Source organism: Bombus vosnesenskii, unplaced genomic scaffold, assembly GCF_011952255.1.
Source record: "Bombus vosnesenskii isolate JDL3184/JDL3185 unplaced genomic scaffold, Bvos_JDL3184-5_v1.1 scf7180000013299, whole genome shotgun sequence".
Classification (NCBI taxonomy): Eukaryota; Metazoa; Arthropoda; class Insecta; order Hymenoptera; family Apidae; genus Bombus; species Bombus vosnesenskii.
This window is the reverse complement of record NW_022882949.1, coordinates 1,514,723-1,537,409: the sequence shown is the minus strand read 5'-3', so window position 1 is coordinate 1,537,409 and position 22,687 is coordinate 1,514,723. Positions and strand designations below refer to the sequence as shown.

Genomic DNA, 22,687 nt, shown 5'->3' with positions numbered 1-22,687 from the left:
TGTATTGTAATTCACTGGTGATGTATCATGCGATGCAAAGCGTATTGAATATCCGTTCATGTATGAAAAGGAACGTTTAGAAATGACGTCGAATCGCGATGGAAGATGCATTCTAATCAAGCGTCGCGGTTATGCAAGGGTGAAGTTGTGCAACTAGGATTTGCAATCTCGATAGTCCCATACGCTATGCTAACGAACTTAGTTACGATTGATTATGGAGGTTCTCATTGTACGAAACTTTCACCCAAAAGTAGCCAATCCTACATTATTATACTTGTCAGTTACACTACGCTACATAATATAATATTTGGTAACATAGAATATAATGTGATTAATAGAATATAGAACCTGATAGTATATACGAACGTTAAAATAGATAGCTCTAAAATAAGAAATAAATAACTAAAAGAAAATCATTGGTGGAGAGACGTAGAAGAGAAGCATAGCTGAAAAGGGTATTTAATTTGATCACATACGAATAATAGTAATGTAAAGGCGGAGAGGAAAGATACATATGAAGAAAGCATTTAATTCTATTATATATAGTTGACGAGATGTTAAATGAGGCACTTTGTATCAGTAATTGTCGTATCGACTGTGTTATATATATATTCCGTTAGTCAGTTTGATATATTTTCTATGTACACAGGCGAAATTGTGCATCACATTATGTAAAGCTGCTACAACAAAGCAATAGGGTTGTAGAAGTTTTCCGCTGTAACGTAATAAAGAAACAGGCTTCGAACGAAAGGAACAGTGAAGCAATAGTTTCGCGTAATAGGTTTCAACTCTTTGTAACCAGTGCTTTCTGTAGTCATGAAAGATTAAAGTACCTACACAATCGATTGTAATTTCTACTTGTACGGCGCAAGAAAATGTATTTATAGAACGTAAAGCAGGAGTCCTGAAATAAATGTAGAAAATAGGAAACCAATATATATTAAGCTTAGAAGAAAATTGTAGCCTGTTAATAGAAAATTGAATAATTTACGAGATAGATTTGCCCAATATTAATTTAAAATGCGAGTAGTTTCTTGGTTTCGAATGTTCCGTTACACCAATGAAATATAATGACGCAGTCTTAAGTAAAGAAAAAAATAAAATTTAACCAATCGAATTTTTTAAACATGATCTTCCGTACACAGCAAGCAATTACAAAATATATAGTACAAGATGTTTCACTCAAGCCGAATAACTAGATAAATTACTAATTTTTGTTAAATTAATAGCTTGGTGAAATACATTGACCTCGTCCGGGTATCTTCTACAGAGACGTGTTAAAAAAAAGAAACGAGTATTGACATATAAAGAAATGTCAACAATCTTCAATACGAAGTATATCCTTTTCTCATTGTCACATGATAGTGCTTTGATATTGTACGTACAAACTTTTCTCCACATGTTAATCGCTTTGTTTTCTCTTTGGTAGTAATTTTAATTGAGACATTCAATAGAATTGACACAGCCTGTATACACGTATTAATATAACGTTCTACATAACATTCTATTATAAAACAAATAAAAATTCAATCTTCAAACAGTTGAAGATTATATATTGCCATAAAAGATTATATATTGCCAAGATCGATTTAAACGAAAGTAAATAAATGAAATAAAATGAAGGAAAATACAAAATATTCGAAGTTGTCATATCGAACGATGTTAAGAAGGGTTGACACGTATAATAGCAGGATTGAAAGAGGAAGAGGGAATAACAAGGTCGTCTTGAGAACACCTGGCGCGTGGTTATTGGGGCCTAAAACCCTAGAAATTCGCCTAATACATACCGTATTGGCTTCCTTATATAAAGCTTCCGTTTTTCACTATCAAGGTCCACAGTTCGAGGAGAAGCTGCTGAAGAACAGGCTACGGCTGCCCTGTCGCGATTAGCTCCCAGCGATCTTCGCCCCCGTAACGAGAGCCTCGCACTGACGTTCCGTCATTTTTCTGCGCGTCCGCGTCGTTTCTTGCCGCGTACCATAGTTCAGTGACGACAAAGAGAGCGATTAAAAAGAGAGGAAGAAAGAAATCGTTCACGCTGCAAGATTTTACGGTGTATTCGGTACGAGTGTTTCGTCCGCCAATATTCTGTAATTATTGCGAGCTAAATCTAAAATTACGAAGATATAGAAGAAGGGAAGAGAATCTAAGAAAAGTCGGAAGAAACAGGGAGTTGAAGATATTGAAAGAGGAAATAGGACAAAGATGAAGAGATGTAACGTAATGTAAAACAATGAAAGATTAGAATACAACGTAACGAGAGATTTAAAAGTAGCAAAGGGAAGGAAAGTGGAAAAAGAAGAGCAGAGGGAAGAAGAGAAGAGATACGAGAGGATTTAGAATGGGGAAGATGAGAGCTTTGCTGATGATAATCGGCATTATTTACGCGTGTACCTGTGGCGGGCGTACGGAATGTGGAAATCACGCGCAGATTTCGCTGCTGACAAGCATCCATGATGATGCGTCCTGCAGGAAGCTATCCGCTAGAGGTGTACTGCTGTACGAAGCGGCGAAACTACTCACAGAGATTCACAATAACAAGACAGCTGGCTACGATATCGGTAAACAAGAGAAATATTATTTCGACTTTAGATTTTCACGATGATTAAACCGATTATACGTTTGTGATCTTGTCTTTTTATCGTCGCGGGGTAATAAGCAGGGACAGAAGAAGATGCTGAGCGAAGAAACAAAAGGATATAAGAAAAGAAACAGCGTAAAGGAGAAAAAAGAAACGATGTCAAGGAAACATTCCTGATACTTATCCGAGCAGAATAGATTAGACGTTAATATATATCGTATAATAGCTTGGTTGTCTCCGGTGTTGGGTAATATCGTTTCGAATGAATTGTTTCGCAGGTTTTTGACTTTCTATTCTTTAGTTTTGCTCGGAGCGATTGTAGTCATAGAGAACGGAGATTTCCTGTTATCTTTTGCGTGGAACGTTATCCAGTCTCCTTGGACATTTATCAGATAACGAATATTCAAGCGAATGGATTCCAAAACAGAGAAACTCCGATTTTGCAGGACTAATGATCGCTGAATTTTTAGGTCGACAAAATTCTGTGAAAATTCAACGCATCGTTATCGTTAGTTCAATTCTATCGAGGAGAATGAATTCCAAAGTATACGGGTTCCAATTTTTGAAAGTTGAAAGCGCATATTTCCTAATTTAATTTTCCATGTAGCTTTATGTGGAAACTTAATACAATCGGTCGCGTTACAGTGGGCAAAACTGCAGGACTAAAGCCTGAAACCCTTAGAATACCCTCTGGATATAGAAATGTCGAATTCTAGAATTAAACATCTCATTAATATAAATAACTTAATGCCTCAGTTGGATGGCCTTCTATAAAAGCTAAACGCGATTAGGTTTGACATATTAAAGCAAACAAGGCCGAAATCTTGAAATTCCAGCACTAAATCCTAAACGTTAAATCAGAAAGCTCGGAAACTTCAGTTTCCCCATATTTGCCCTTCAAGACATTCCCTAACTTTATTTTTCAAACGAATAACATTCTACTATAGCTTAACGCGATTAGGCTTAATATGCTACAGCAAACAGAGACCAACTCCAATTGGAATCCAATCTCCAAATCCTGAAACCCAGAATCTGAAAGTCTGACAACTTCTATCCGTAAACGAGAACCCGCCATTTTAATTAAGATCATTCCTTAACTTAATTTCTCAATCGAATAGCGTCGAGTGAAAGCTCAACGAAATGAAATCGTGTTAAGGTGAATAACTGAAGCATGGCTTCTACTATTTTGCAGAAGTGACTGTTGTGGACACGTGCGATAGCATAACCGGCGCTCTGAAAGCAGCGATGAAGGCTCTCGTGGGGGCAGACACGAGCTGTTTGCAACCGCCCTACTACTTAGGTAAACGCAACAACTTGGAACATCGATCATGAGATTTTCCTAGTTGATACTTAGCCAAAGAACGATGTTTCGTACGACGTGTCACGATTCCCCCGTTTCCATTGCTGCAATCCCCTTCTGTTTGCGCTGCTTCAAGCGCACACATAGCTCGTCGCTTGGTTAGTCGCGAAATCGTGAAGCCGAGATCGAAGAATTTACGATCGTGACTCAAATACCTGTGTTTTATCACCAATAACGTTTCACATTCCTTCTTTTTTTTTTCTTTCTTTCTTTCAATCGTATTAACGTTGTAAACAACTGCGTCTAAAGATCCTCGCATTTGTCCTTTTATTTGATTATTCGTTTGCAAAAACGGAGCATACTTTGTGATCGTCAAATTTCTTTAGCAATTGACTAAGAAGCTAAACTTATCATTCTTATGTCATCGTATTTATAAAACATACGTTGCTCTTTCATTTTTTCGAAAGCTATAAGTTATAGTGGTTTTTAAAATGCCATTAAATTTCCTAACATGAAACGGTCATAAAGGGATCGCTTATTTTCATCATAAATGCATATAAAATTGAGTTTTTAAAAAATAACTGTACATAGAAATACAGCTGCGCAGGCAATTCTATTGCGTTGGCAATAAGTAATTGTGTTATTAGGTGATATTGACAAAATCCACGATCACTTAGTTGCCAACCCAATACTTCGTTCTAAGTTGTGTTACTTTGTTGAGTAGGAATTATCGGGCCAGACACTGCGACAAATGCGGAAGCCGTACACAAGATAACGTCAGTGCTGAAAGTGCCGCACATCGTGAGACGAGAATCGAATTCTCCGTACCTTCATCATTTAATGAAGGAATCCGATTCTTATCTAGTCCAGGTGACTAATTGCTTATTATAATAACCTTCGCATAACGAGATTAATTGATACAATGACGTCCATGACCATTACAACACGTACATCCTATCTTTTCCAATAAAGGCAAAAATATTAAATTATTACATTAATTATGAATTAAAATATCTGATAATGAGTAACTACTATTGATGCTGCGTCACGTAATCTACGCTACATTCCATGTATCTTTGCGATGCTAAACTATAAATATCAGCCAGATCCAGGGTCGTTCGCAGCGTTCTTTTCCATGAGTATTAATTCCAGCTAGATGACATTTAGGAAATGTTTGAAGTTTCTTCGTAAAATCAGGATATGGTATTCTTAATGAAGTAGAAACGTAGTTAGTTTGCTTTCGAAAACTTGGCTAGTAATAAATAATAGTAAACTGGGGTCATGTAAATGTTAATTCACGCGACTTACTCTATATATATATATACATATATACAGGGTGGTTGGTAACTGATGGTACAAGCGGATAACGGGTGATTCTACGCGAAAAAAGGAGTCGAAAATATAGTATAAAAATTTTTTTATTTTTTTTTTTTTAATTTTTCCATCGAGACAACGATCTACAGTGAGATCCGTTATAACGTACCGCACGCGTACCGAGCGAAAATTCAAAGTCGATTTTCTCGAAAACAAAGCCTCAAACGAAAAATTTTTCTTCTATATTTTCGACTTCTTTTTTCGCGTAGAATCACCCCCTTTCCTCTTGTACCACCAGTTACCAACCACCCTGTATATACAAAATACATATATATACAAAAATATTGCACCATTACATATATATATATGTAGTATCTTACTACTTCTTCCTTTTTTTCTATACGTGAGGAAATCCTCATGGGCAGCTCCCCTCCCGCTCTATGGAAGCGGTGGAGTAGTGTCGGAATAAACCGACTAAAACCCCACAGTGGATCGTCCGACGCTCAGCTGGGATGCCCCGGAACCTCTTTCGAATTACTGCCGGAGCAAAGTATCTTACTACTACAATTAGTTTATTTACAATAAATAGATTAAAGAGATGTTGATTAAACAGGAAACGATGGTTGTTTAACGTGAGCTAATCACAATAATTAAGACAACTAGATAATTAATTTGCAACTCTCTCCGACAACGCAATTCGCACTCTCTGGCTTCCCAACTCATATTGCCGTTAATTCGTTTATGTCCCCTAGTAACCCCTTGTCTTTTATCTTAGCTTCATATCTTTTGTCTTAGTCCCACCACGCACATACTCCGCAACCGCTTGTTTATAATTCGCCCGACGCCCCCCAGGTCCCTTTACCACAATACTACATATATATATATATGTAATGGTGTAATATTTTTGGAAATTAGGCGATCGATTCGTGAAACTCAAGAATCGATTTTCTAAGTCTTCTTCCGTATCTCCTCAAAAACTCTCCGCTTCCAACCCCTTTTCTCATTCCCCTTCTAACTCTTAATTTGCTTTTCTTCTTCTTTGTTCAATCTTCGCTTCTCGAAATCCTGTTTTATTCTCTGTACTAAATGCCCGTCCTTCTTTACTTATATCGTTCGATCAACTCTCAGTAAACACAGGGAAAGTCAAACCGTCGGTTGGTGTTCTAAATTCTATAGAATTTACATATATATTATATATTATACACGCATAATTGCAAATTCAACGACGCGAAAATAAAATTGCGGTTACGTGTTACTTAATCCTACTCGCGAACACGTGCTTTCTAATCGTTATTTCTCGCAAATTTCATACGAATCTTATGAAATAACGAAGATTTAAATAGAATAAATGTGAAAAGTATTGAAATTTCGTATTACCGAGTTATTGAATTATTGAGAAGTGGTAAAGTATTCTCGTACAAAAATGGTGATTCTTTCAAATTATGATCTGTGGCAAATTAATGAAAGCAGATGGATCATTGTAAAGGAATTTCAGATCATCGCTGACCAGACACGATTTTCTGTTTCAGGGCACCTTGAAGGTCGTGGAAGAACTGAAATGGAAGTCGTTCACGTTGGTGGTGAACGCGGATGAAGATGGCGAGGATGATGCTCAAAACATTGCTAAAAAACTGACAATAGCAGCCATTAGGAAGGGTCTGTGCGTTTTGATCGATGACGGCGATCAAGACGGTGAGATTGCCAATTTATTGAGTTTATCAGGACAGGATTATCGTTATACGAAATTAAATCAGAATAATTGCGATAGAATTGAGTGGTAGAATTGAGAAATTGATAGTAGACACGATGGAACAGATAATAGTATGAAGCATCTATTCTATTAGAGTATTCTAAATGTTCCAGGATGTAACAATTTGAAAATTCAGAAACTCAGAAATTATATAATGGAAAAACAGAATAGGAAATGGTGCGGCCCATCAATCTCGATGATTCTGAAATATATTGTCAAAGTCATCATCGCTAACAATTTTTTCCCGTGTGTGCTACTATCGCTCAGTCTTAGGTTTCGGGATATTCATAAAAAATTTCATTTAAATCCAGTTTCATTTAGTCTTCACTGCGCTCTTTATATAGGTCACGCTAAATTTATCTTATCGATACTAATTGCATTTCATATAAATAAAAAATAGATAAATTAATAAGTTATAGTTTGGCTGGGATTAATATTCTTTATACGTACTACCAAACATATTTTTGTGTATGACTTACATGCTAAGACGTGTTTATCACTAGGTTACGTGTGGGGGACATTTATACACACGTATCTGCTGACTCTAATTATTAACATGTACGTGACGTGTTCTGCTGAAAGACAAGACGTACGAAACAGCATTACGTTGGTTATATCGCAGAATTTCTATTTAGTCGCTGATATCATTTTGACGATCGAATAGCTGCATTTCCCGATATAATGACAGAGATGTTTCTGGTTAGATAATATTAATTATAACATGAAGCAACGAATCTACTAATTGTAATTTGGAATATATCTATTTATTACTAATTAGCCTTGATTTAAATAAAAATTCTAAGAAATACATAGTATTAAAAGTACATAACTAAGACCGCGATGGTAATACGCGTAGGAAAAGATTGTTCAGCACGATCACCTTAATAATATATTTTAAGGCTATCAAGATCGGTGGAGAGCATCCTTTTGTAAATAATTGCTAAATTTTAACATTTCCACCTCTGATAATTCACAAGTTAGGAAATTCGAAAGTTTGAATATGCAACAGACTTGACCTCGCACATCGTGCATATTGGAACGCCGCAAGACGAATTCTTCAGCAAACCGGTGAACGCGACCGTTCTGGTCGTCAGCGAAGGGCATCTCGAAGAACACCTGAAGCACATCAACTCGACAAACGCTATACTGCTTCTAGAAGACTCCAGGTAATCAAACGTGCCTCTACCTCCCCCTGCGCACTAATTGAAACCTATTTTCAATTCAAGTCATCTATGACCTTCGAGTTTATTATAACTCTCAACTAACCTTCTCTCTCTACTTTGAAAAAATCCGGAACACATCCTCAAGAATCTTAGGATTTGTTATGCGCCATTCCTCTGTTTCACATAGGCTTCAACAATTAAATTATTATACTGCTCGTTAATCAGATTCCGCCACGAGTATGCATCTGATTTCCTTATCTTATTACACGTCTTGCTTCTCGAAACAATTTAATACAAGTCTTTTTCGCATTGTAAACACAGTCGATTGCAATGCTCTATGAGCAGAGGGTTTCATAATTGCTCACCAAGAATTACTTGATCTAATGGATTTCTCGTCAATTTAAGTTCGCCATATGAAATCATCAATGATCAAACGAACAGTTCTTTTCGCATATTCTTGCACCGACCAATCTTAACGCACCATTTCGTTACTATTTCGGCGTTGTGATTATAAATCTAAATATTTCCATCTCTAACTCGTATTTGTCTTCTAGCTAATAGTTCTTCGGACCGTGTAGACTTCTTCCCTTCGTTATCTTGAATCTAAATTTACTGTTCTTCAATTAACGTCTTTTAATCTACATTGTATAAAATTTTGATTTTTGACCTTTTTCTCTTTTCTGTTTTTTGTAAGTTGCTATATCCGATAAATACATGTCGTTGTAAATGCATTCTAATGGTCACACCTTATAAATAAATAAATAAGAAAATAAATAAATAGTAATTAAGATTATATCGAAAGCTGACTCATGACTAATGCTATTAAATCGTTAATTAAAAACTTCAATATATCAGATCTAAGGTCAAATAATTTTCCGAGTATTACGTATTACTCTTAAAAGTCCAAAATATCTTAATCGTTACCTTGATAAATCCGATTACAGAGGAAACGAAAGGAACATAATTTTTTGTCTGACAATTACAGTCGAAACCAATGAAACCATTCCGCTAATTTCGAATCGTCGAAAACAATTAAGTGTATTTATAGAACTTGATTATCAATTAATGATTCACGCTGCCAACACATTGAAAGACAAATTAAACTGGAATTGAAGATTCGTTCTTGTACACAATGCATAATTCATTTGATATAACGGGAAATCGTTTCTACTTGATTGAAATTCGATTACACAATTTTCAAAACTCGCACTTTCAGTTGCCCAAAAGCTCTTTGCTGTAAACGTCGCTTTAAATCCTCGTTCAATTCGCATATTTACAAAGAGAAATCACGTTCGTTCTCCACGCTGAACGTTACAATGTGCACCACAATCGTTAGACTTTCCACGCGTCATTTGTTCGACTGGACCTTCATCGACTCTCTGATTCATCTAACCGACGCGACATGACGATTCATCAGAATTCCACGTCTAGTGATGTCTGGAATCTAGCATCTATGAAAAAAATGTAAGAAAACCAAGTTTCCAATTTGAGAAAAATTTGTTTCTTAATTATTGAAATTTCGGAGCACAGAAAATTCTGTCGATCTAAAATTTAAATTTTACTATTTTACATAAATTCTATCTGTCCTCAGGTACACGTAGATTATATTAACCGCATAATTTGCAAAAGTTGAAATGGTCAAACACTTATTTTTCAAATCTTCAAATATAAAAAAATCTATTGACCCTATAAAATAAATTAATTCATAAATTTTACAACGTTCCCTTTTACGATCGTCTTAATCGTATAAATTATTCAAAACCAAATTTTACGAATCCACTTTGACGATCATAGAAAGGTTCGTCGATCCTAGAAATTAATTTAATCTAAATGGCGTTTGCGATCTTCCAAAGTATCGACCGTGTCAATTGTGTAACTCAGAAATGTCGAAGTTGCATAAGTTCAACCCGAGAATTACCGATCGTATCGATCTATCACAGTTTATCTCTCACTCACGATCATTCGTGAGCAAACGGTAGCCATGCTGATCTATTGTTGCGTAATACTCCGCCTATTAATACAATAGCATATTTTTTCTCTCTTTCTCTCCCTTTCTCTCCTCTCCAAGTGTCATCACAACAATGGAAATCCTGCGTCGACGTCTGACTCATACAAACGCACGTAACAAAAAGCTTCAGCAGATCGCGTGTTGATTGTGCAGACTTCATACGAGTTTACTGTTAAGCATAATTAATGTGATCGTAAATATCGTGTACGTAACCAGTCGCTGGATTCAGGAAGAAAAAGGAGGGACAAAAAATTAATTACCGTACGGATCGAACTTCCAACGAGTTAGTTTCCTGTTGCCACGATTACACTGATTCTTTTTCCTTTTTTTTTTTTCTTTTATTGTGAAAATTAAAAATGCATCTTCATCCAGCAGGAATCAATGCTGCGTTAATGCACCAATTCATTTGCAATTTTGTTTAATCAAACTGCATCACTGAATTCTGTTTCTTAACATTCTAACTACGATAGAGGATTGCAAGAATTCGTTTAATATTCTTTTCGTTACGGTTTCACACGCTTACATTTATTAGTTATATTTGCATTTTGAACAGTATATGTGTATGATAACTACGTTATCCATATTAATCAGATTTATCACGATAATTCATCCCTTATATAATAATTTTTAATACAGCAGTTAAAGCATAATGCAGCAATAACTAAAACATATTAAAGCAACTATCACACGTTTTTACAGTATGCACTAGAACATTAGTGAAATGACTAATCAACCAAGATGAGATTAAAAAATATACGCGTAATTGCTCCTTATCTCTAAAAAATTATTCACGTATTATAGTTTTAGTACATATAATCTGTTATCTCGCGATAAAGCATCAGCGTTAGTGCTAGGTTCCGAAGGGACGAGGAAACAATTTTTAGGAAACGAAGCAACAAATTAAAAATTAACATAAAATAAAAATAAAGATAAAAATTGTTTTTCGATCGAATGAATTACGCTTATGTTCGCACGCTATTCGACAGATTGTGTCACCGAGACGCATTTTACATTCAATGTATCGTCATTATAGCGGCAATCTGTTATTCATGGAAATAAGCCTAATCGTGCAATTAGCCTTTGCATATAATATCAGGATAATAGACAGCGATTAATAGAAATAGAAGTACAAGCAAACAGCACGCGACCACACCGAGTTCATTAGCACCTACCTATCTGACGTTCTGTCACCTAATTATTGACTGTTACAATTGCAAATTCTACCGCTATATTCTATCATTACTCAAACGTCGTTCTGGTCGATTGTATTTTATATTTACATTTTATTTCTCTTTAATCTGTTTTCAATTGACTCATCGTATATATTTACTGTGTCTTTAATAGCAATTAAATTCTGCCACCCATTTTGTATTTTCTTATATATATATAATTATGTTTGTAATTATAATTTCATATAATTTCTTAAATATAATATAAGAAATATAGAGTAATATTGAGGTAAGATATAACAATTGAAAAATGAAGGGGAGTTGTTTTTTAGTCAAAGACGGATTGTCAAGGACGTGATGTAATTGCTTATATATATGTTTTTATTGGAGTCATGAAAATTACACGATAATAAAGATATTAGAAATAACAATGACTATATATGCGTGAGATGTTGCATTTAATTTTCACAGATTTAATCTAAATAATGCACTCATAAAAAACGGGATATTCCACGAAGATCTTCCAGAACATAAAGTCTAATTTACGCTGGTAATCAAGGACATATAATCGTAATTTAATAATCTTATTCTGATTTTCGTTATTAAGATCGTTATATGTTAAATTAGCGTTTCCGTAATTTAATCATTGCTATTAATCATTCACTCATACCTGTCAGAAACTTCTACAAAAAGGAAATTTAACTCGATTCTGGAAAAAACATATAAGTATACTTTATATGATTAGATCTTAAAATGCATAATAAAAATTCTAGGAAATATACAATCCTATTAAACACGAGGAACATGTTGATATTAAAATCTCTGTATGTAACAAGTCAAATATACCAAATATCCAAACAGGGCTTCATTTATACATTTGAAGGCCCATTTTAAAATGTGGCCCCATAAAGAATGATGTATCCAAATATTCTATAATATACACACACATGTATACAGAAATATTCTATTAAGTTTCTCTCATGAAATCTTTCATATAAACAATTTTTCAAATAGAACAAATAAAAAATTCGAAGAAATTATAATTATAATTATAAGCATTTCTCATATATGTATATTACTCTATATTTCTTATATTATATTTAAGAAATTATATGAAATTATAATTACAAACATAATTATATATATAAGAGGTGCTTATAATTACAATTGCTTCGAATTTTGTATTTGTTAAACAGATAATAACAGTGTAAATATATATTGAACATATGTATATCTAAATCTATATATTAACCTACTATACCCAAATTTATATGTTGGGTTGAGCAATAAATTCGTTCACATTTCACTGGTGAGTTTTTGTAGCCTTCAGAAAAATGCTATAAAAATATTTGAAGAATGTAAAAATATAAAATATACGTCTCTGAATTTTTTAATGGTAGATATATGTACGTTAATAAAGAAATAATAATACTAAAGAGGAGAGATCTTACGGTAGATCTTATGTGAAAATTATAATAACGTGCTCTTTTAGGAACTCGTGAGTGAACTTATTACTCAATCTAACAGTACGTATTATAATATATAATTGCATGTATTATAATATACGTATACGTAGATTTTATATGAAAATACATAAAAATATATGGTAGAAAAATTCCGTGAACTTTTCTTTTCTTTTTAGGAACGAATTCCCAGGATTAGAAGCAAGGGTAGAGAAGTCGAAATGGTGGTCGAGCAAAGATAGCGGGAAATACGACTCGGAGGAACTGAGGGAAGTTAGATGGCTTGAGGACGCGATAAAGGTGTATGCGAAAGCGTTAGACACGCTGTGGTGAGCATGACCATTTGATTACTCGTTAATCGTCTGTTCCCGTGAAAAAATTGCAAAATACATAGTCACCCATGGCATAAATTCGCAGCATCTAATTATGTAAGAAGCAAAAAGCCAGCCAAGATAATCAAAATATGCTTATACTTTACATCTTCAACAGTGGAAATCGTTACGTAGTCGGTCGATTCAAAATTCAAACAGACGCTCGTTTTTATCAGTCACATATTTATGAACAACTATCATTAATAAGCGGTACCTGTTATTTACGATTATTAATTTTACGAGTCACGTATGTATATATGAACGACAATGGTCAATAAATGATACATATTATTTACGATTAAAGTATTAAATATTACTTAGGATTTTCTATAACATTGTCTATAGAGATTAATACAATACAGCTGATTCGAAATTGATGAGACACCAATAGTAATTTTTTTTATTTCGATAGATCTTTGATGAAAAACAACATAACATTCTCACCTAACTTTTTTCCGAAATTTCGATATTATGAAATACGTGAAGATCCCACATTTTTCGTCAGTAGTATACAATGTATAAATACAAATACAACATATTAATAATAACATTGGTGTAAGCATTCTAATCTAAAACTCGTATTTAAATCTTTCGCTATATTTAGAGCAAAATTAAAGTATCAGAGTTTGATCTTAATGTCGAATTTAACCGATAACGTATTAATCATTATCGTATCCATCAATTTGCTCATTTTACAGAGCAATTTTCATGGAATGCAAATCGGTATAAATTAAGATCAATTTGATAATCTTGAAACACGATTCAAGCGTTAGGTAGCTTGTCAAAGTTTATTTTATCAATTCCTTTTTCATTCTTCTGTAAAAACAAGATCTATCGTATATGGAACAACGTATAATTAGATTAATTAGTCGGCAGGATAATTATCGAGTTTGATCGAATCAAGCGTTAATTAGAGAAATTTCAACGACGTGCTACGAATACCACGACAGAAATTATTTCCGTTCGTTATACGGAGATCTATCGACGTCTATTTATAATTAATTAATGATAAATTATATATATATATATTAATAACTTAATTATAATAATTTTTTATTATAATTGGCAAATTGAAAGGTTGATATTCCAAACCTATCTTTTTCCACTTTGTATCAACAATATCTCAAAAGCAATCTAACCTGAACGCTTTGTCGTTCTGAATGAACCGTTTGACTTGCTTGTAGCAAGAAGAAGAAGTGCAAGAGCCAGGTAAACGCCGTCGACTGGAACAACGTTGTGTCGAACGTAATCGCGAGTCACGCGAAAGAATCGCAATCAAGTGCTGCTTCTCTCGAGCTATCGATGAAAGTAAAGGCCTCGGATCTACAGACAATAGGCACGATCGTCGTCAGCAAGAACAAGGTAAAATTACATTGGGGCGACGACGATGACAACGATGACGACAAAGACGACGATGATGAAAAGGATGATGATAAGGATGACGATAACGAGGATGATGATGAGGATGAAATGCCTAAAGCGTTCAAGAAGTTGATCAGTAAGGAAAAAGGGATGAAGACTGGCTGTGCTACCACACCGAAGGAGATTAAGATGTTGCACGAGAACGACGACGAGACTGCTCAGGTTCTCGTTTCTGAGATAGATAACACCGAGTGGTGGACCATGGTTAGTCATTTGTTCAGTTATTAACCTACACCAGTTGTTCTGCAATTCTCATTTAGGGTTTCATTATTCGTGCAGTCGTTGTTCAAATTTTTCACATTCGGCAGATGACTGTGCATCTTAATGAGCCAAGCCTCGTTCTGATCAGTCAAGTAACTTGAATTTGACTAATCTAAATTGAGTTTTATTTACTTGAATACAAGTGGCTTGACTTCAGGCTTATATTCGTATAAGCGAAGCTAGTTACTTTGAAGTTATTTCGACCTAAGTAACGTAATTCCAAATAGACGCGTAATAGAAAATGAACACCTATAATGGCATATGTCTATCGTCGACCTAATATATAGCCTTGTATACAAGTCTTATTGTAGGTAATTAAATTGCAAGTTTCCCTAATGAGAAATCAGACACAAATTATGGGATATCGTAGAATAATATTCCGATAGATTGTGACAATTAAAATAAAGAATGAAATTGTTATTGATTATATGATATAACGATATAGGTTGGCACGGTAAGCGGCGTCGGTGTGGCGATGTTCGTGGTCGGGATCCTAGCCGTTTACGTGGTCTACACAAATATTCGTGGTCCAGTGGCACCGAAAAACGCTCGTATCGAAAGAGACACCAGTCTGAGAAGAGTTGGTAGCGACAGGGAACCACCTGTCCGTACCCAAAGACACCAACGTACGTTGCAGAGGAGGGACAGTAACAGAAGCACCATTTCAGAGAAAAGCGTCTGACGGGATTTTTCGATGGCAGGCAATCTCGAAAACTAAAGCTAGTCACACACTTAAACGAATCGAATATTTCGATAACGCGATATCTTTTTAGTTTTGATTGATCTTGAGTCGCCTCTAATCGGTTTGAATCGGTTTGAATCGGTTTGAATCGATTTGAATCGGTTTGAATCGGTTTGAATCGGTTTGAATCGGTTTGAATCGGTTTGAATCGGTTTGAATCGGATTGAATCGGTTTGAATCGGATTGAATTATTTTAGAAATGATTTACAGTGCTGCGAGTGATTATAGACTCAAACACATTGTTCATCCTTTCTTCGTTATTTCTTCAATGTCTGCAAGAAACCACTGATCATGTCTGGATATGTTCAATGAAATTGTTTTGTAACAGGTCGATCGAACGCTATAGAATATCAAGAGTTATCTCATGACGAAATTTCATAACCGAAATAGCAAACAAGGAGATAATTTTTCAACAATACAATGCTCCCATTTATATAGCCGCCACTACAAAAAATTGTTTCCCAGATTTTGGAATAGAATTATTACCATGGCCAGTATTGAGTCTTGACCTGAATCCTATCGAGAACCTGTGGAGGATTCTAACAAGTATGGCCGGTTATTCAAAACGAAGCTTTAAATAAGTTAATAGATAACAGAAGTAATAGAAAATAAAGAGAAATCCACTAAATATTGAATGAGAACGTAACAAAGTTAACATCAAGTTTATATTTTTTCATAGCCGAAAACGTAATTTTAAGAAAACGTTTAATTTTCTACAGATTTCTAAAGAAGAAAAATTGTACATGTCGTATCTCCAGTTTTATATGACAATATGAAATTATATAAAAGACTTTGCCAATTTTTGTTTTAATATTATGAAAAATCTAAAAATGGGCTTGGGCTTATAATTATTCACGGCGCTGTATGTTAACACAGTTAATACATTTAGTATGATGTCGATATGTGTATCGAAGTGGAAGAAGCTCTTCAGTGACGATGTCGATACGCGTGGACAATACTTTTTTTTTCTCAGAAATCTGACGTGTGTTGTAGTCACTTTTTAAGGGAAACCAAGTGAAAAATGTTGTTTTTAATATTTTTCAATGCGGAATATAGGAATCGACTTCGTAAATCGAAATATTCTCCATTTAACGTGTTAAGGTAGGTTTAAGATTAACAAGCTTGTCTTGATTCTTCTTGATTTGAAGTGATTTGTTCGATTAAATCGATTTTAGACGGATTTGTTCAATCGAATTTCGATTGATTCTCTATTCGATTGATTTGTTTGAGATTCGGAATGGTTTGACAACAGTCGTCATTTCCATTTGCAATCGATGCAAACCAACTCAAACTCGGTTCACTCGGTTCAAATACGTTTAAATCGGTCCAAATTCGTTCGAATCGACCAAAATGCTTTCAATTTCCGATCTAGTCACTTTCAATTTAGTTTCACTCGTTGGAAAAAGATTCAATTTCGATTGGAACAAGTGTACGACTGGCTGGTCCTCAATTCAACCTAGCGCGTCATATTTCGCGGAAACTTTCAACAAGCAACCTCAATCTCTATCGAATCGATGGAAAACCTCAAATATCAGCAAAATGTCAACAAGTTGTCTGTTTGCTTTTACCTTCTTGTGTCTCTCTCTCTCTCTCTCTCTCCCTTCCTCTCTCTATTTCGAAAGAAAAATGGAATGAGTACACACTGAAAATACTTTCTTACAAAAGAATAGTTTATCCTTTAATCCTCTCACTGCAAAATTACTGGAAATCGTTGGAAAATCACTATGTTGGCATATATAGAAACAAGTTTAAACCATTATTCGGTGTCTTCAAACTAACTTTTAAAAAAAAAGAGAAAAAACGAGAAAAAACTAAAAAAATATTAGACGAAAATGTTAAAAATATTAATTGACAAATAATATCAACTAAAGTACTCATATCAACCAGAAACTAAACTTTAGTTACTAGGCTCTAGTCACTAGACTCTAGTCTACTCGATTGCCCATTAACATGTTCACTGCGGTATAGGACATATAGGCTCCGTAACGAACTTTCCTTCTGGGTAGCCCCTTCTTCATTAAACTTTTCCTATTTGCGTGGCTACTATTTCCTTCATTTTTCAACATTTATCAACGATACAAAAATTAACTGAGTCTTCGCAGGGTAAAGTAACATAATACAGTTGTAAATCATAAATCGCCCAATTAGTGCGAAAAATTTAACGATTGTAACGATTTGTTGTACGAGGCTTATTTGTCACGTACCGCTAAGAATGGAACAACGCTCCTCGTTATCAACAGATGGCAACTATTATATTGTAGTATATTTCATAAGTCTGTCAAATATGGAAGTGCAATACGAAACATATGTCGAAAGAAGTGCGGAATTACGAAAAGGACAATATGGTCATTCGATCGAAATTGCTACGGGTCACTGTTGCCCCGTATCGCCAAATACGAAAGTGCATTACGTAGCCTATTTGTCCTGTACCGCGAAATACGATAGTCTTTTAAAAAAGTGAACGCCATAGTAAACGTGTTAAGTGTCCGAACATTTTAAACGATTTGTAGCAATAATAAACGAATATTATTGAAATATATGAATTAACGATAAACATTACCAAGAAATACCGGTACCATCTTTGCCACTAGATTCGATGTTATACGGATAAAAGGACTATATAAACGAAGTACACAAGTGCCAAGTAACTAGAGTATTATTATTATTATTATTATTATAGGTATTTGAATCATCGAAATAAAGACCAGTACTATACATCTTCGATATAGGTATCAGATAAGTATGCATGAATAAAAGGAACTGTTATAGAAATAATGAATTTAATATATGTAAGTAAAAACGATTGCTCTTATTACTTATCACAAAATTGTTAAGTTTTCTCCTGAGAACTGCTGACTGTTAATAAATTATTATGCTCATACGCAGCAGTTGCTTACAATTTAATAAATTTCAAACTTTAGGGGAACGATGTTTCATAGAGCTTAATAGTTCCGTTTGGATTTCACCACAGAGTCCTGTGTAAATTTACATTCACGATGGCAATATGACTTGTATGTAAACGCTCGAAAGAATATTTCAATTTTAACATCGTACAATTACGTAAATTTCTGTATAATCATATGAAGACGTAAATATGTGAGAGATAATACAAGCTTAATGGCACCTGCCGTGAGAATCGATGAAATTGCCGTTGAAGCTGAATGAAGTCATCTCTTTATGGAAGAAGTTTCTCGAATCTTTGAAATGTTTCAACGATTGTATCCTGTACTATCAAACAATTAGGAAAGCATTAAAAAGTTCTGATAAGAAGTTCATGATCTTGTTACACTGTTCAAACATTTGAATAGAATACCACATCTTCTTTAAAGCTACTTAAAGTCCAGTATCCCATTTCTCGTGACCAGATTGCGAATTTTTGTGTAATTTCATATCTTCATTAACGTTATTAATGAAACGAAAATTGCATAAAAATTAATTTTCCTTATTAAATGTTACAACAAGCATTTCGAATATCCTTTACCTTTCTGCATATTATGTGCGCTTTGTACATTCTCGTGATTAGATCGCGAATCTTTGTACAATTTCATATCTTCATTGACGTTATTAATGAAACGAAAATTGCATAAAAATTAATTTTCCTTATTAAATGTTACAACAAGCATTTCGAATATCCTTTACCTTTCTGCATATTATGTGCGCTTTGTACATTCCTAAACTTTTAAATTTCGCCTAAGTGTATAAAAATCCACTTTGCAATCGTAACTTTTTCGTTCTATCCAAAAAATTCGCAGAGTATCATGTCGTCTTTAAAACCACAAAAATTTCAATAATTCCTTTTCCTTTCCTTTTTTTGCATTCTATCCAAAAATTCAAAAGGAATCGCACCTTGTGTAAAATCAAATAGATAAAAATGCCAGTGCTGTATTTCTCGTGATTTTCCTTGAATTTTTGCAGAATTTTCTTTGCAACCATACAAAATTGGAATGAAAAATTGAATGTTGTAAAAAATGACGAAATTCGTGGGTTGATTTAAACGCTGAATAAATGACGAGGCTTACTCGTCGTTGTTTTGATCAACGCGACCGATGATCGTCGAGTATTTTGCGTGTTACATAACTTTGATTGAACGTCTGATTGGGTCAAGTGGCGAGAACAATAGTTGATCTCTCTCCACGCTGGGCATAACCCTATTTTATAATCTTAATTTATCACATCCGCGGCAACACTCGCCCCATAGCTTTTACGTGTAAGCTTCCTCGTGCCGGAAGTGTTACTCTGATATCTTGTCCCGCGACTGATAATCTCTGCGAAGTTGAAAAGAAACGCCAAGGTCAATTTTATCGACCTCATCCTCCTCACTGCGCCGAATACCACACACTTAAACAACACTTCTCTTTCTCGCGTAATTATTCATGCTTGGATGCTGCACCTTTTCTTGGAAATACTTATCGCGAATCGTAGTAGAGAAAGGAATATTGGAATATCATCAGAACGAACGAAAATAAATTAAATTAGCACAACTTTCACACGCAACAATAATATCATAAAAAATGGCAACTTTTTGAAACTGGTAAAATAAATCGATTCGTATGAAATTCTGTGTTTCATTTTTCTTGTTTCACTTTTTACCGTTTATACTATTTAAATGGTGGCTCGTTAGAGGTTGTGATCGTGAAATCGTAAGGTCTAGAAGATCAGTGGAATTGATCAATTTGAGCTTTCAACGAATAAAATATATCTAGTGCAATAATTACAGCGTAACATTATTGGCACGTGTATTCATACGATCGATATTATTGCATCAAGAGGCATTAAAATCATCGATGTTCATTCTAAGTAGACGAACAACTGATTCTTAAAGTCAAGTGAAGAAAAAGTATCATTGGTGTACATATTGATGGAAGTAAAACATTCTTGCATTTTTTATCTTTCCTTTGCAACACTTTTTTCGACACGTTTCTAGTTTCTCTTTTTATTTAATATACCTATATCAATGAATCACTATATATGATATATAATGACTATATATCATATATATAATATAATAACTATATGTCGGAGATGTAGGGATAACGGGCCTTTTTTTGGAATTTTGGGAAGATTCCCAATACTTTGGTCTAAACTGTTTGTTATAGCTGTTCATTATAGCATTATAACAGTGGGCTTGGGGTCCAGGTGACACAACTGGTCACCAAACGTAGCCACGGTCACGGGATGAACGTTTTACTTAACAATAGAAGCACCAATGTTGAGGGACACACGTTGTATTAACAAACAAGTCCCGAGGCGGTAGCAACGACGGCTTTACGCGAGTCTGCCTAGTAATGGCGCCTGGAATTTTGTTGATAACCCTGATCAATACGCAATTGACAAGTGTGAACGTGTCAGTCTTTTATTCTTATGATCACCTTGGAGAATTTATACACAAAGTCTGTCTGGCGGTCTGAAAGATAACGTACGTCGTAGCTAACGTCATTTTCAGTATCAACACATATCCAATTGTACAAAGAGTTATCCCGTTGACCGTGGATTCGTTTGAACCTAAGAACATTGTCTTTACTTTAAGAGAGTCTTATAATCACGTATAATTGTTAAACCCTGTTAAATCAACTCTTATACATATCACTGTAAATACAAACCTCTTTGAACAACTACAATGGCTTGTCCTAACGAAGATACACAATGCGCCCCAAGAACCAGCGCCAACCCGACAAACCCGACAAACCTGACATAAATGTAACATCTATAATATATACATACATATGTAGAAAGCGTGGCGCTGTTTGGAGCAGAGGTATGGAACATGGAAGAAAGACTGGATAGAATACAAAGAAAATATGTGAAATGCATCTTAGGTTTAGATATAACAACACCAAATTATATATTGATAGAAGAATGCAAGCTAACAGAAATCAAAGAGAACACATTAAAAAGAGCAGCAAGGTATGAAGGGAAAGCCTTAGAATTGAAAAAGGAACTAGTAAAGGAGTGCATAAAGGAAAGAGAGAGAAACTGGGGAAATGACCAAGAAGAGAAAAGAGCAAGAAAGAGAAAAAAGGGGCTAGAAGAGGTGAAAGATGGAGGGACACAGATGTAAACAAGAGAAGAACAAGAAAGGATGACAGCAGACCAAATTATAGAAGAAAGAAGAAAGAGGGAAGCATAAGAGAGGTGGAAAAGGAGAAGGGAATCCAAATATAACATACATTACAGAAAAATCGTCAAAGAAGAGTTACCAAAGTATTTAGAAGGGAGGATGGAGTGGAAGAACAAAAAAATATTAGCAAGATTGGGGTTAGGTAATACTCTATAGAAGAGGGAGAAAAAAGATGCAGACTATGTAAAAGGAAAGAAGAAGACCTGAGACATGTACTAGAAGAATGTGAAATAAAGGGAGGACCAAAGGACATAGAAAAAACACTAAATGAGACTGGAGAATAACTAGCAGAACTAAAAGCAATAATAAAGAAGAGAAGGGCAATACAAGACGGGGAGGAACGACAAGAAGGAAGCATAGCAAGGAGGCAAAAGCCCAAAAGTGGCAATAGTTTTTAGTCATTAGTTCTTAGTTTTTAGAAATAGAATAATTAAGAGAGTGCAATGTAATAGAGTGGATAAGAGGGGAGGTAGATATATAAGAAGCGAAATAGGTATAAGAAATGTAAAACCGAAAGTTCGCCCAAAGCCGAAAGACACGGACTAAGCAATAATAAATAAATAATAATAAAATACATACATATATATATATTGTACATTCTACATTATATTAATAAATATTTATAAATTAAATATTATAGATATCACATATAATGAAATTAAATACTAAATATATTACGTTTAATATTTCATACAAATATCACTGAGTGGTTAGACATTTAAACAAAATTTGCAAAGATCCTGAAGTAAGCATACAAATACTAATTGAATGAAGATTAGATAAAATCAAGCTTTGAAAGTCTTGATAAGAATTTAACAACATAGGCAAAGTAAAACCGCAATAGACCTATATTGTTCAGATTGCTTCATTCACATACGTGCAACGGTATATCGATCTGGTATTTCTCTAAAGTATAGAATGTACAAGATCGTTCACCGCCTGTCGACTGGTTCATTCAACGATCAGGCAATGACCTCTGAAATCCAAGAAATTGTGACACGCACGACGCCGATGAATAGTATGTC

The 22,687-nt window shown here is 34.5% G+C and overlaps 1 protein-coding gene across 1 annotated transcript; it reads left to right on the top strand.

Moving 5' to 3' along the window:
- Positions 1-1,898: 1,898 nt before the first annotated feature.
- LOC117233793 lies at positions 1,899-17,069 on the top strand. The gene is made up of 9 exons (XM_033494363.1): positions 1,899-2,561; positions 3,774-3,881; positions 4,606-4,751; positions 6,725-6,887; positions 7,955-8,111; positions 12,928-13,077; positions 14,304-14,745; positions 15,248-15,600; positions 15,711-17,069. Exons 1-8 carry the CDS (start codon positions 2,342-2,344, stop codon positions 15,482-15,484), a joined length of 1,623 nt encoding a protein of 540 aa, XP_033350254.1. The 5' UTR covers positions 1,899-2,341; the 3' UTR covers positions 15,485-15,600; positions 15,711-17,069.
- Positions 17,070-22,687: the final 5,618 nt, after the last annotated feature.

Coding starts and splice junctions, on each gene's coding strand:
- LOC117233793 (XM_033494363.1), top strand. CDS start 2,342: ATGGGGAAGATGAGAGCTTTGCTGATGATAATCGGCATTATTTACGCG. Junction 2,562..3,773: donor GACAGCTGGCTACGATATCG/GTAAACAAGAGA, acceptor ACTATTTTGCAG/AAGTGACTGTTGTGGACACG. Junction 8,112..12,927: donor CTGCTTCTAGAAGACTCCAG/GTAATCAAACGT, acceptor TTTTCTTTTTAG/GAACGAATTCCCAGGATTAG.